The following is a 13,885-nucleotide window of genomic DNA, read 5'->3' as shown; positions in this document are numbered from 1 at the left end:
AAACTGCATGGTCAACCACATCAGAGGATTCAGAGAAGCTAAAGAAATAAAGAAATCTCTGCACATAAGGGCCAAGGCTGTAAAACGCTGACTGTCCATGACCCCATTGAGCGGCACTGAAGTAAAAACCCTCATGACTGTATGAAGGATGGGCTCAGGAGCACTCCATAAAACCGTTCTAAACAGAGTTTTTCACTGTGTCTACAGATGCAAGTTAGGACTTAGTACTTGCACAGTGAAAGCCTCATATCAGCAACATCCATGCCACCGATTTCTCTGGGCTTGAGCTCATCTGGGATGGACTGACACAAAGTAGAATCCTCATTTGAAATTATTTATGGAAATCATGGACGTCATGTCCCCCAGACTAAATAGGAAAAGAACCATCAAGACTGTTAACAGCGCAAAAGCCAGCGTCAGTGATGGCATGGGGGTGTGATGGTGCTTATGGCATGGGTACCTTGCAGATCTATGAAGGCATCATTAATGCTGAAAGGTGCATACAGATTTTGGAGCGACATGCTGCCATCCAGAGTACATAATTTTCACGGATATCCCTGCTTATTCCATGTATTACGACAGCATGGCTTCATAGTGAAAGCGTGTGGGTACTAGACTCGTCTGCCTGAAGCCCAGACCTCTTTTTCATTATGAAGCATAAAGTATGACCAAAGAGAACTCATCAAGAACTGGAAATAATTTCACTTTCACATCTTTAACAGTTATTGTCTTCACTTCCCAAACACAATGTTTTGTGAAAAGGTGCTGTCGCAACTTGAAATCAGAAGAATCAGTCTATATTTACAATAAACACTAATGTTTAAACATTACATATCTTGTATTTGCACAGTACTTGTACTGCATTCCATTGCATATAGGTTGAAAAGAATTTGCAAGTCATCACACTTTTTCTTTACAGTTTACAATGTGTTCCAACTTCTTGGAATCAGGGTTGTAGTGGTGCCCACGTATGAAAGTTACAAACTGTACTTACTGTACCTACGTAAAGCAACAACCGTCATGAGTTTGAAATATGCTCCAACTCCTGTTAAGTGTTTGTTTTAAATGATGGCGTTCTCCTGTCAACTTGAGTATTTAAAGTACAAAATAAGCATCAAGTTAAGGAAATGTTAAAAGCCAATCCTGGATACTTCTGGAAACTTCTTACACTATCATAAATAGGGGCAGGAGCAGCTAAAGGGTTAATCTAACTGTGCGCACCCAAGTTTGACACATCAAATTCTCTTTATTTGGTGAGATCACATCTCTATACGATGTTGTCAAAAAGAGAGGAAAGATCAAGTGAGCTGTCTAAAGTCTCACTATCTATAAGCAGTATATTAAAAGTATGAAGAAAGAGATTGTGCTTAATGTAGCACATAGGGATGCATAGTCAGAGCATTAAAAATAAGCTCTTGCAGCCACAACTTTCCATTGACTGACAGTGAATATAAACTGGTATATCAGTACTGGGTTTGTAATTTAGCCCATAAAAGAACTCAACAGAAAAGGCAATGCGATAATTATAAAGATGATCTTGTCAGTTAGGCACTGAATGGTATTGGTTAATAATTAATTACAAAGAACTTTAGATGAAAAACTTAATACTTGCTTGAATAAGAGAAGAAATTTCCCAGCAATCAAAAAGTTAAGACGTTGATATCATTAAAGTAAAATGCATAACCATATTGTCATCTATATATACATATGTGCACCTGTTCTGCTTTTAGCTAGTTATCTAACATGTGATTGTTAGCCACCTGCATCAGCCATATGCCTTTACATAATCCTTTTCACTGTCTATTAAATATTAACTTCATTTGCTGTAAATGCTAATATGAGCATGTCAAAGTAAACTGTTTAACAGCTGTGAGGAAAAATCCTGATCCCTCTGGTTGTACTTTGCAGCATATTCACTTATAGCTCCTGAATTGAATCCTATACAAAGCGTAATTTACTCTATTTTAATACACTCTAATGTTTAATGTTTTAAAATAAAATGAAAGGTTGGCTGGACATGTAAAGAAACACACTGTAGAAAAGTATATTGTCAAAATGCAATCAAGAGAATGCTGAGTCCATTCCAGCATCCACTGAATGAGAGGCAGTGGAACAAAAAGCCTGCATAGATTTCCAATCCATCAAGGTCAACATGTTCACAATCCCGCTTTACAATTTAGAGTCACAGAACCATTTGCATGTGTTTGGAGAATGAGAGAAAAGTCAGAGGCTCTGGAGGAAACCCACACACCCTCTGGGAGTCCAAGCCGACTTCCAATATTGAAAGGTCTTTGGCTGAAGATTAAACCTGGAACTCTTTTTGTGAGAGGACAGTGCTAACTACCAAGCTATTCTGCTGCCAAAGAAACATGTAGTTGGTTGCTGGTACTCCCTGTCATAGCGTTACATACATTTAGTGGCTTAATTAGATGGCAAATGCTTATTAGGTACCATGAAAATTATCATTAAGTACCATACAGATCCTGTGACACTAACTGTTGAACCCAAAGTATACAAATCTTTAAAACCTGGAAAGCTTGGAAAAGCATTCTCTCATCCATTTTTCACTTGGCCTCTGAAGTTAATGCTGAACAAATTAAATCACGTCAGCAGGGAAATGAGGAAACATGCAAATTGGCAAATTGGCTGATGACTGTGAAAAGTTTAGCCATTTCTTTTTCCCCTCATTCTTTTGCCTGACAGACTTGTTGACCATCCATGCACTTACCAGACAAATGTATAAATGCATGACGAGCAGCACTAATGCAATTCACAAGAGCTTGTTTGTCTGCTTAAATGGGCTTGATTGCACTCTGCACATCAGTATAGTTGTGCATCACAAGTTTCATAACAGGTTTTGTTTTTCCAGCTGCCTCCTTTATATTGTCAGACCAGCTGGTGAACATGGAGGTTGGGAAGTGAAGCAGTTGCAGTTTCCTTTTATTCTCCATTTTGTGTTGCCCTTGAGCCAGGCACTTAACCCCCCTTTCTGGTACAGTGGAGACAGTAGGAGAACGGAAAACATTTGAAAACCTAAGCCTAATGTAGGGCTCTCAAAACTCTGTACTCAGACTGTTTACTTCAGGATTGATGCAACTGATGTGTTACAGTATTTCAAATGTAACTGTGTTTTCCCACAGCATTTAATCTAAATTAGAACTGAGCTTTGAGAAGACAGTAGTGTTGCTCTAGCCAAGCCGGTAGACTGATTAACTGTTCAAACAAATTAGCACTGAGCGCAGTGACAGTTAATTAGAATACGATCCAGACACAGAAAAACTTAGCAGTCGGCCAGTTAAATTGCAAGAGTTTAAGAAATTGCAAGAGTTTAAGAGGGAGTTTGGTATTGTGGCTTTGATTTCTTGTTTTTATTTCATTTGGTGCCACTGAGTCAATTCATCACCATATGGCCAGTTTGTCATTGTACCCGACAAAATTATGACCTATGCAATGTACTGCATGGCCTCTGCAGTGTATCAGATGTGGTGCTTTTACAACTTTAAACTCGCCTGGCACACAGTTATGAATGACATTGATTTCCATAAACCATTAGTTGCCCTGCATCAGAGTAAAGCTTCAGAACTTGATGGATCTCTTTCTGTGTTACTTTGGGAATACTTGAAACACAACTATTGTAGTTGAGGGTTGATATTGTATTTGACACCCTCCAGGTATTAATGTTTGAAATGTGTGGATGTGTGAAGCACTGTTGCTTGAAATCTAGTCAGTTCACTTTGAATGAGTAAATAAAAGCACTCCTTCTATTCTTATTGTTCAGCCATTCCAAAAACGATACAGTATTAAAACAGTAGAAAGACCATACTGTAGACCAGTTTTTTGAATGTAAAGATGTCTATGTAAGAATCTATTTTAACCTGTAATGCTGAGGGTAAAGCTAAGTGTCAAAGTAAAAATTTTCTGCACCTCTACAGATCTCAGAACGCTGAAGCCTTAAATCAACAGTTATTCGTGCAGATGGTGAAAGCGTGTTAGTTAAATTCAGTTCCATAATTTTCATCAACAGATGACTGTGACAGACATGGCCTTTTGAGAGTTAATGCAATGGATTCCAGACAGGAGAAGTTTTTCATTCTCTTTGTCTGCTGTAACATCTCCGAGCTATAAGGCTCTGGTGCCAACGAGTTCCTCTTTTATGCCGGCACCAGAAGAAATTCCTGTCAAAGTCAGAAAAGTATATCATCTCCAGAGGACGGAAGCAGAAAGATTAATCTGCTTTCATTCCGCATGCTGCCACACTAGGACAATAATGGAGACAAGTGAAATATTATTTCTACAGCATTTAACAGCTACTTTACCTGTTGATAAACAGTGATACAGTCAGCTGGCACTAAATCCACAGTCGTGTGAGCGTGTGCGCTCAGGCTGGCGATTGCGTGCACATGTACAGTATATCTGTTCCTTCGCTTGTGTTTGGGACACATACCAGTGTTGCGGTTTTTAGAGCAAAGATTCAAATCAGTTGGCAATTTCTCACACATACTGAGCCATGTGCTAAAGAGCTAATTAACAAGGGCTGTTATGGAGTTCAGAAGCTTCTCTGACATCTTAATTAGATCTTAATGACATTCCAGTTGGAATGACTGAACCGAGCACCCAAAGATGAGGCAAAACCAGTGCTGATGGGAACAGGAAGCCAACTGATAGTGGAGACGAGTGCAAGAGGGGAGGAGAGGGTGAGAGGAATCATTCGTGCTATATATACTGCATATCCACCAGTCGTATGGCATGTCCTGTGTGAGATACCATGTGTTATAAATAGGTTTTGATTAACACTAATACACTTTTCCATCTGTCATTCTCCCTCTAACATTCTTTCGTGATATCTTCCCTACTCTGTCTTCCTCTCTCCCAGTGGGATATGGGACTGTATGTTGCCCAGTAATTAGTCTTCCCATGTAGCATCACATCTCGGGCCTCTTAATCAGATTCTCTGCATTTATTACCATGAAATGTTAGTGTACTCACTCTGGAAATAACGAGATATGCATTGCACTGCCCATGGAGATGACATGATAATGGTATTTTTGGCAGATAGGTGGCTGATTAGATGCAATAATCTTCTTCAGTGCTGTGTTTTGCATTGTAAATTGTTCTGCAGGGTCTGCAGTGGATTGCAGGGAATAGTCTCCCTTTTTTCCTCTGGTAGGCAGGCTGTGTATTTTTAGCTGAAAGGTTGATGCACATTTATGCAACTCCAAACCAAGTCAATGGACTGGGATGAAAGAACAATGGGCTGCAGTGAATGAGAAAACTAGTGCACGAGCCCACAGACCTCAAACTACTCGTGTGATTATACAAGCTTTAGTAACACATAATGACCTTCCCATCGTCAGCCGCAAACGCACGTGTGCACAGCACGAAGAGACATACGCTGACAAAATCAACACCTTGACGAGAGAGAGTGTAATTGATTCAAATCTTCCAAGGCAAATATTTATTTACCAGATGAGTTGCTCTCTCCTGGGCTCAGCTGGCCTACGCTGCCCTTCACTCGAGAGCAGCCATTAGAGGAGAAGGGACAGAGAAATAGGAAAGGAGAAAGCGAGAGAGGAAACAGAAAACTAGGGGACAATGCCGAGGAGCCCAGAGAGAGTGCAAACCAGAGATTACATCAGAGAAAATAGGGGAAGAAAGGCTAAATAGAAACTTTGTCTGAAGCCCCTTGCGAAGAGCAGAGCGAGGAATAAACAGAGCGACTGAATGTGGGTTGAAAGACTGGGCAGCAGGAGACACATTACTAAGAGTCTGTTGGTTGCTACAGATGCTGTTCTGTGGGCAGCCATGTCTGTTTATCACATTCCTTTTCTCCCCAAGCCTTCAGTCTCATCTCTATTCTACCCCTTCTGTCCAGCCTAAATCCGTGAGAATGCAGCCACAAATACCTGGCAACAGCCGCCGTTTACAGCCACCCCCTCACCCACCCATCTTTCCTCCCCTTCGGTACCTCGAACTTCTGTTCATTTGGGCTTTCTCCCCATTACTCCCTGGCTTTATTCATTTTACTTAGCCTTTATGGGTGTACTTAGTGTTTTATTTGCCCGTAAATGGTGATAAGCTTATTTTAAGCCTTTTTTTTCTGTATTGCAATCGGTAATTTATTCTAATAGTTTTAGGTCCACAGATGCCTGTATAATTTGTTTGTTTTCCTCTCAAGAAGGCCATTTTTTTTTTCCTATTACAGCCTCAAACTGGAACTTAAAGCCCACATGGTCTGTGCTACACTCGCAACCTACTTGTGGCATTTAGCAAACAGTCTGAATAGTTTATTTCAGTGCTACAAATACTAACTGTTGCTGAGGCAGTCTCTCCCCTTCCGGGCAGATGTGCTGTAAATCCAGGCCAAAGATAGACCAGTCAAGGCCCCTACAAACTATAATCTGCTTATGTGAACCAGTCCTAGCCCTCATCTCTTAGTTCTTCTTCCCTTTGTGTACACTCCTGTCTGTGGCCAGCCTGACTGGTGACCTATTAACACTCGTCTGGCAGGGCTTTAACTACCAGACAGCATGCGCCGCACTCGGGGCCTTTGCCTGCCGATCACAAGTAGCAAAAGAATAGCAGTGTGTCATCATGATATGCTGTGAGTCGGTCACTGACTGACAACGCTGTCAGATGCTATATAGTGTACACTGTCTGCAGCAAGTGGCATGGGATTGATCTTATTCAGCCCGTCTCATAGTCACACAGTGCCTGGCATGCTGCAGGTATCGATCACTGTGATAATGATCGTCGGGGAGCACGTATGGTCTGTGACTGTGCTGATAAGTGTCTCCGTGTGCATACTTCCCAGGTTCACGCAGGCAGATACCATTGTGATGGGGGATGTGACGTACGGGGCCTGCTGCGTTGACGACTTCACCGCCCGTGCCCTGGGAGCTGATTTCATGGTGCACTATGGCCACAGTTGTCTCAGTGAGTTCTTTCTTTACCTGTCTGTGTGCATGTTTGTCCGTGTCTCAGAAGAAGCGGGCAAGAACATCCTCCTGAATGGGTTGTTCTGCATGAAGAAGAAGTCAGAGCACAGACTGAGCTATCAGTCAGTGGAAAACATAGCAAGTTATTGCAGCCAGCCTTAGTATGGAACGCATATCAGACCTTTGGAGCCTGGACATCACATTTACCCAGCAGATCAATGGAGAACATGCATTAGGCCCGTCCTTTGAAAACCTCATGTAGCTCTCGCGGACGTTCACCCTCGCCCCCGCTGTCTGTCTCTTGCAGAACATGGGAGAAAATGCTAAATCAATAGTGTTGATATATCCCTGGCAGAACAGCCTCACCTCTACCAAATACCAGAAACGACCAACAGAATTTTAATACACTGAAAACCTCTTCCTGTGTTGGTTTGTGCTTTTTTTTTTTTTTTTTTTTTTGATGGTTATTTGTCTTTGTGTCAGTGGTGTGTGAACATTAATTATTTGATGTTTGTGAAGCAGTTATGTGAGCACATGTTTGTGTGTTTACAAAGGAGATAAGATGTGTGCACCTTCCCCCTTTATGCTCAGGAGAACCCAATAAAGACAAAGATAAAGACACCAAAGATCAATCCTTTGTGGGATGCGACTTTAGATCAGATGTTAATTAATGGAAGAGGTTTCATAGAAATGGAATGAACTACAGATACTCAAAGAATCTTTGTGTGAGAGTGCCAGGGCGTTTGTGTTCCTGACCTTCATCACTCGATCATGAGTGTCAGATACCTGCAGGAGATTAAAGTCACTGTGTTCTGACTGACTCGTAGAGAAATTGGCTGTCCTGATCTCCTCTAGTCCCCTTTCATTTCCTCTGCCCTATCTGCTTTTGAATAATGGTGCCATCTCATCTTTTGTCATTATAAAGCACCCCCATCTAGTGCAGGACAATATGAGCAACATCATTAACCCAGATTTTGTATGCTTTAAAGTTGTTATAATACTGATATGAGAGAAGGGGATTTTATTTAACCTCAGTGAGGTTTGAACATTTTTGTGATTGAATATCTGACTGGTCTGAACAAAAAAGCACCAAGATGAAAAGGGAAAAAGTGGAGAAAGTGGGTGGGCAAGAGATAGAGAGCAAGAGAGTGTGTTTTTATTTTGCACTTCTTTAATTGTAGTTAGTTGCCAAAATAGAAAAAAAGCACCTGGAGAAAAAATAAATCTGGCAAGACATGACAGTCTTGCTCAGATAACGCCAGGCCAGCTTCCATAGCTGTGAGTATTACTGGACCTCACTATTCACTCACTATTTTAGTGGCATGACTCATTTTTAGAAGTTTTGTAAAGCAAAACTTTCCCGAGGCACCGACTTTGGTTTGAGTTAAGTGTTATATATGTCAACCAACGTGATGCAGTTCCCCTCCACCATACACATGACGTGCCATGAAAAGACCTTGACTCTATAGCTGCATTCACATCACAACTGCAACTGCAAGTCAGAGTTCATTTTTAAGTTACTGCACACATTCTTAATATTTTTTAAGAATGCACTCTGCATTGCAGTGTATGATTTCTTTTCTGTGGATTTTTTTTCTTGATCTATTTGATATTTGTAGAATTTTGTTTTGAGGATGGATAGATCTGTGAGCGTGTAAGGCTCAGACACAGATGGTAGAACTGTACTTTAACTGTGTAGGCAGTTTGCTAACCATTGCTAATTACTTTTCTGTATCATGGCTTCCTTCAGTGCTCTGTTTGCGAGTTCTAATGCAACATTTGTAAATCAAATGTTGCGTTACCACAAATTGGATGTAGATCAGGATCAGAACCATATATTAAAGCTGTCAATAGATTTCTGTGTTATTCATGAACCTGTCTACATGCACAACATAGAACGGGATCTGTTAGTGCATATTGATTTGTAAAAACGACATTTGTAAACAAGCCAGATACCCTCATGTCAAATATTTTCTTCACCCCACTTGTTATGAATGTACCTGTATATTTGTTTACATGGGCGCTGAAGAGCAGCTCTGCTGAGTGACCTTATTGCTATAACACGCAGATGAATAAAACTACTGATGGGTCAAGTGAGTCCTGTCCATCTCATTGACTGTGTCTCTAATTGCAGCGTCTAAGTGCTCTCAGGCTACCATGCTAATGTGAACGCAGATCGATGTCACTTTTCTTTGCCCTTTACGTTTTGGGAGTGCATATAAACAAGCAACAGACAGCCACAGTCTGGATTTTTTCAGCTCAACTCCTTCAACCCTTTTTAGCCTGATGATATATTTAACTCCTTGGTTTCTCAGCTCAACATGTGGCCTGCAGCAAAGCCCACCTTTTTAAATCCCTATCCATCTTCTTCCCTTGCCCTCTGCTATGATGTGAGCCCATTCATCACTTCTGTTGCCAGTTAATTGGCAACCCACCACTCCAACCCTCAAACACATATCCACAAACACACACATACTGTATCCTATTACTTTTGCCACTCCTCTCTTCCATGCCCCATCTTTTGGATTTCATATTATACATTATTAAATCACCCCCCCCCCCCAACACACACGCATCTGTATTGAATTTCAGTGTTTTCTAGCCTACTTTTAAAGGAATTTCTCATTTCTCACTTCTGGTCTCGTCTCATCTGCCTTTCATCCTTTGTAAAGTCGTGTATCTCACAGATCTTGTATCTCTCCCAGTCCAGCCCTCTCTGTTCACCCTCTGTTTTCTACCCTCTTGTCTTGCTTTTGCTCCCTTATCTCTCTCTCTCTCTTTCCCTCTCTCCATTTTGCTTTGATCTAGGCCATCGAGTGAGCAGCACTCGCTCATAAAACATTTGCACCATAATGGTCCATTTGCTTAATCATAACAAAAAGTCCCTTTGCTCCTGATCTGCAAATTAAATGTAACACAAGAGGAAGAATAATTATCGTGATGAACACAAATGATAATTCTTCCTCCTTACCCCTGCCCTTTCCCCTCATTTTCTTGGACTCTTGCCTACTTTTTCAGCATCTAAGTCGGTACGTCTCTAGCTACCTCTCCCAGGCCCGACTGCGTAGTAAATGGCCTGTGAAATTAACGGCATTAATAGTAATCGCATGTGTCCCTCTCCTTCCCTAAATAATTGAGGTCTTTGCATCCATCACTGCGTGTGCTGGAGCTCCGCACTGAATGATTTTCAGTTAAATCACACGGGCACCTGCTGCGAGCTATATGTGCGTGCACTGTGTTCCCACATAGCTGTATCACTGAACATGTGCTGTGTGTTGATGTTTGAGGCACCATCAATAGTGTATATGCCACAGGCTTACCTGACATAACAGAGTGAATTATTCATCTGTCTTTCTTTCGTCTTTGTCTCCCTGCAGTCCCCATAGACTCCACAGCAGGTATTAAGATGCTGTATGTGTTTGTGGATATCCAGATGGACAATGCACACTTCCTGGACACAGTCAAGTTCAACTTCCCCCCTGGACAATCCCTGGCACTCGTCAGCACTATTCAGTTTGTGGCAGCACTGCAGGTGATTGAGTGCTGAGTCTGTCTGATTTTGTGTTTATGTGGGTGAGTCCATTATGTGTCAGAGAGCAGTGACGTACTGTAGATAGATAATCATTGTCACTGTGCTGTATTTCCTGTTTTATTTTTGATTCCACCGTGTAGGATCACACGCGCACACATACACCTGACCCTTCTGTGCATCTGTACAGTATACCTTTGTGCTTCCTAGCTTTCATGAACAAGCTCTCACTCCACACTTAAGCTTAGTTCAAGTGTGGGTTTGAGAAACCCGGCAGCAGTTATTTTGGATTTGAAAGATGGAATGGCCTCTCAGTTCAGCTTCGTGCTCATCTCCACTCTTTACATAAGCGGTGGCAGCAGCTATAGTATTAAGCTTGAACTTCCTTTTTTTTTTTTTTTTTCATCAGACTCCCTGCCGCTCTTCTATAATGCATTCTGCGGTTTTAATTTACTGTGTTGGAACAAGATCACGCTTCACTAATGTAACCGCCGTTATTTTTAAACCTTTCTCTGCCCTTTGGGTCATATTTTATGTTGGGGTGTTTGAGTGCATCCATCTGTATATGTATGCATGTGTCTCCGGGTTTGGGATTGTGTTTTGCATGCATGTGTGGCTCCATCTCACTCATGTCTGATGCTGTGTAGGTTTGTTGAGGTCGCACAGTAGGGGCGGCAGAAGCTGGGAGTTCACCCGCGTTCCCTGTGGACTCCCTTAAATTAGCCTTAAATCGTTCAGTTGATAGTTTCACCTCCGGGCACACTCACAGATTTTCTTTTCTGTTTGCTGTAATTGTTTGCCCTTTCATCTTCTCACTTTGCTTAAATGAATGTATGTGTTTGGAAGCCTTGATTTTTCTTAAGAATTAGAGCAATCTTTCCAGAAAATATTGATTTCCCTTGTCAGTACATTGATATTCTTCTTATAACGTGCCATGTGGTCGACAGTGTCTTTCTCAGTGCTCTGCAGAATCACGGGTCCATACATTTAACCACAAGTGGTCACACTGAGAGCTAAATATCTGGGAGAATTTGTTTGTTTTATTTTTTCCCTCTGCATATTCCATGTCAATTGCATCCATTTTCCGTGCCTTCCATCTGTGTTGTTATCCGTTCTTGGATTGAAAGAATAAAGGAGGGGAGCCTCCTTAAAATAAACATATTTAGCATGTGAATATTTCTCACTTTTACGTTTTTCTCACAAATACAGGCAGTCAATGGCGGCACAAACAAAAAAAAATGGCTTGGATCAGCAGCTAGTTTGGATTGATTTCAGCCTTGGCGCATCAAGATGTTTATGAAACAGCAGGAAGTGACAGCATAAATAAGTCATAGACCTTAAATTCAATAGTGGGATGCTTTCACTATTGATAAAGAGTGCTGTACATGTGATCCACTAACATGACAATGCAAATATGCAATGCAAATGCAAATTTACAGTACTCTGCTCTGGCTCTCAAACACGTAGTGATACATTAGTTTTATAAGAAATGAAAGTAATAAGGACTGGCCAGGTGAGAATGCACGATTGGCAAAACTACAGTATAAGTTATATAAGTTCTATGTAAATCTCTACAAAAAAAAGGCAAGACTCAGATGTAATTTCCCCATTAAACAATTCTTCATGCCATTGAATGCCTGTATTTGTTCTCATATTTAGCATATTCCCCTTTTTATCTTCATTGACCTGCCTGGGAAGCCTTTTTTCCAATGTTTTGCTGTGGTTATCTATTCTTTCCCTTAATTTTTCTCTGTGTTTCTCTTGCACCTGCATTTGATCTGCCGTTAAACAGCGAGAAAAGAACAAAAACAATGTGGCCGTTTCAACGCTGGTCTTAATGCATGGTTTCTATTCAGTATATTTCTTTTGTGATCCATGGAAGTCATGAATGACACGCACACGTTACTTTAAGTCACGTGTCCCTCTTGGAGAGCCTTTTCCAAAAGAGCTACTCCATAATAAGGGTGAGCTGGTTAAAACATGGAAATCTCTAACTGTCTTTCCTTCTGCCTCCCTCCATGGTGCAGGCCGTGAGTGCAGCCCTCAAACCAGATTATGATGTGCTGGTCCCACAGTGTCGACCTCTGTCACCGGGAGAAATTCTGGGCTGTACATCCCCTCGCTTGGACCGCGATGTGAATGCCATAATGTAAGAAACCTCCTCCCTCCTCTCTCCCACCTCACAGTGTCAGCCACTGTTCTTTCTTTCTTCTTAGTTAGTAGAGACATCCAGGCAACCAAAGACATCCAGCCTTGACTCATCCAGACACCCCTGCCCCAGCTGCCGTAATTACCTCTGCCATTGCCATGACCATCCATGTGGCATGAGGAATAAACAGTGTGAAATTACACCAGTCACACCAGACATAGCTATCTGTGACAACTAGGCATGTCTGCGTGCTACCGATCAGACTCCTGTTATATCGAGCCAGAAACAGCCAGATGCTGATCCAGAACGGCAAGGTTAAAAATACCTTCTCACTGTGCAATGCGCTGAATTGTGTGAAGTCAGACAGACACGGACACTTTTCACACCAACCACAAAACATCCACACGCTCGCCAATTTTCCATGTTTTTGAGAAATGTTTTCATAAAGCATGACACCCACTGTGGCATGTTCATGGTGAGAAATGATAAACTGTGCAGCATTTGTCTTTAAATTAGTTTCAGCTTGTCTTCTTATTTTCTCCTTCGTTTCCTCTGAATTGGAAATAAGATTATGATTGCGGTAGGCAGCTGCATGTGTCCTAAAAGACTAGCTCTTCTCTGTTTTCACATCATCATAAACACTGTGCATGTGAGACTTATCAAAGTGATGCTTATCCTCCCTGTACTGCAGTGAGGAGAGTGCTATGGCCAAATAACAGATCAGGCAACAAACAACACCTCCACAGCCATTTGGAGTCTGTATATCTCGTGCTGCTCTGCAGTGGAGAGAATCCTATGCTTTGTGCTGCCCAATGAGTTGAAGTAATTCCCCAGGTATAATTATGTCTTGGTGCATCACCCGGTTATGTCTGATATGCACACATCTAGTGTTAGTCCATGTGATTAAAACCTCCCCGTGCATGAGATTAAAATGGTTATACAAGGACAAGCTTTGCTATATGCATAAGCCAGGCGCTATGGGAATGCGAGTGGTGTGTGTGTGTGTGTGTGTGTGTGTGTGTGTGTGTGTGTGTGTGTGTGTGTGTATCTCTGCGTGCCCAGATGTGTGTCTTCGTACGTGTGAAAGGAGTGGAAGTGGAAGGTTTAAGGTGTGCCTCACCTACTAATCCAATGTGCGTTGTCTTTGATGTGTGAGTTGGGGTGTGTAGAGGTTGTGATGGGAGAGTGAATCGATTAAGCTGCTTGAGAGTTGGTGCACTTCCCTCTCTCTCTTTCTCACACACACACACGCACACACATTCAGTACACATG

General features: G+C 41.7%; 1 protein-coding gene across 2 annotated transcripts in view; it reads left to right on the top strand.

Moving 5' to 3' along the window:
- The window catches only part of dph1 (diphthamide biosynthesis 1), a 51,819-nt gene that overhangs the window by 23,188 nt on the left and 14,746 nt on the right, over positions 1 to 13,885 (top strand). For both annotated transcript variants that reach the window (XR_006843394.1, XM_046389452.1), the window contains exons 4-6: positions 6,812 to 6,933; positions 10,313 to 10,467; positions 12,492 to 12,613. Coding sequence is in view for 1 of the 2 variants with exons in the window: in XM_046389452.1 (XP_046245408.1) it covers positions 6,812 to 6,933; positions 10,313 to 10,467; positions 12,492 to 12,613 (399 nt within the window). In the remaining variant the exon portion in view is untranslated. The remainder of the gene's footprint in view (positions 1 to 6,811; positions 6,934 to 10,312; positions 10,468 to 12,491; positions 12,614 to 13,885) is intronic.

Source organism: Scatophagus argus, chromosome 5, assembly GCF_020382885.2.
Source record: "Scatophagus argus isolate fScaArg1 chromosome 5, fScaArg1.pri, whole genome shotgun sequence".
Classification (NCBI taxonomy): Eukaryota; Metazoa; Chordata; class Actinopteri; family Scatophagidae; genus Scatophagus; species Scatophagus argus.
Note: the sequence above shows the minus strand (reverse complement) of the source record. Positions and strands in the feature narration are given on the sequence as shown.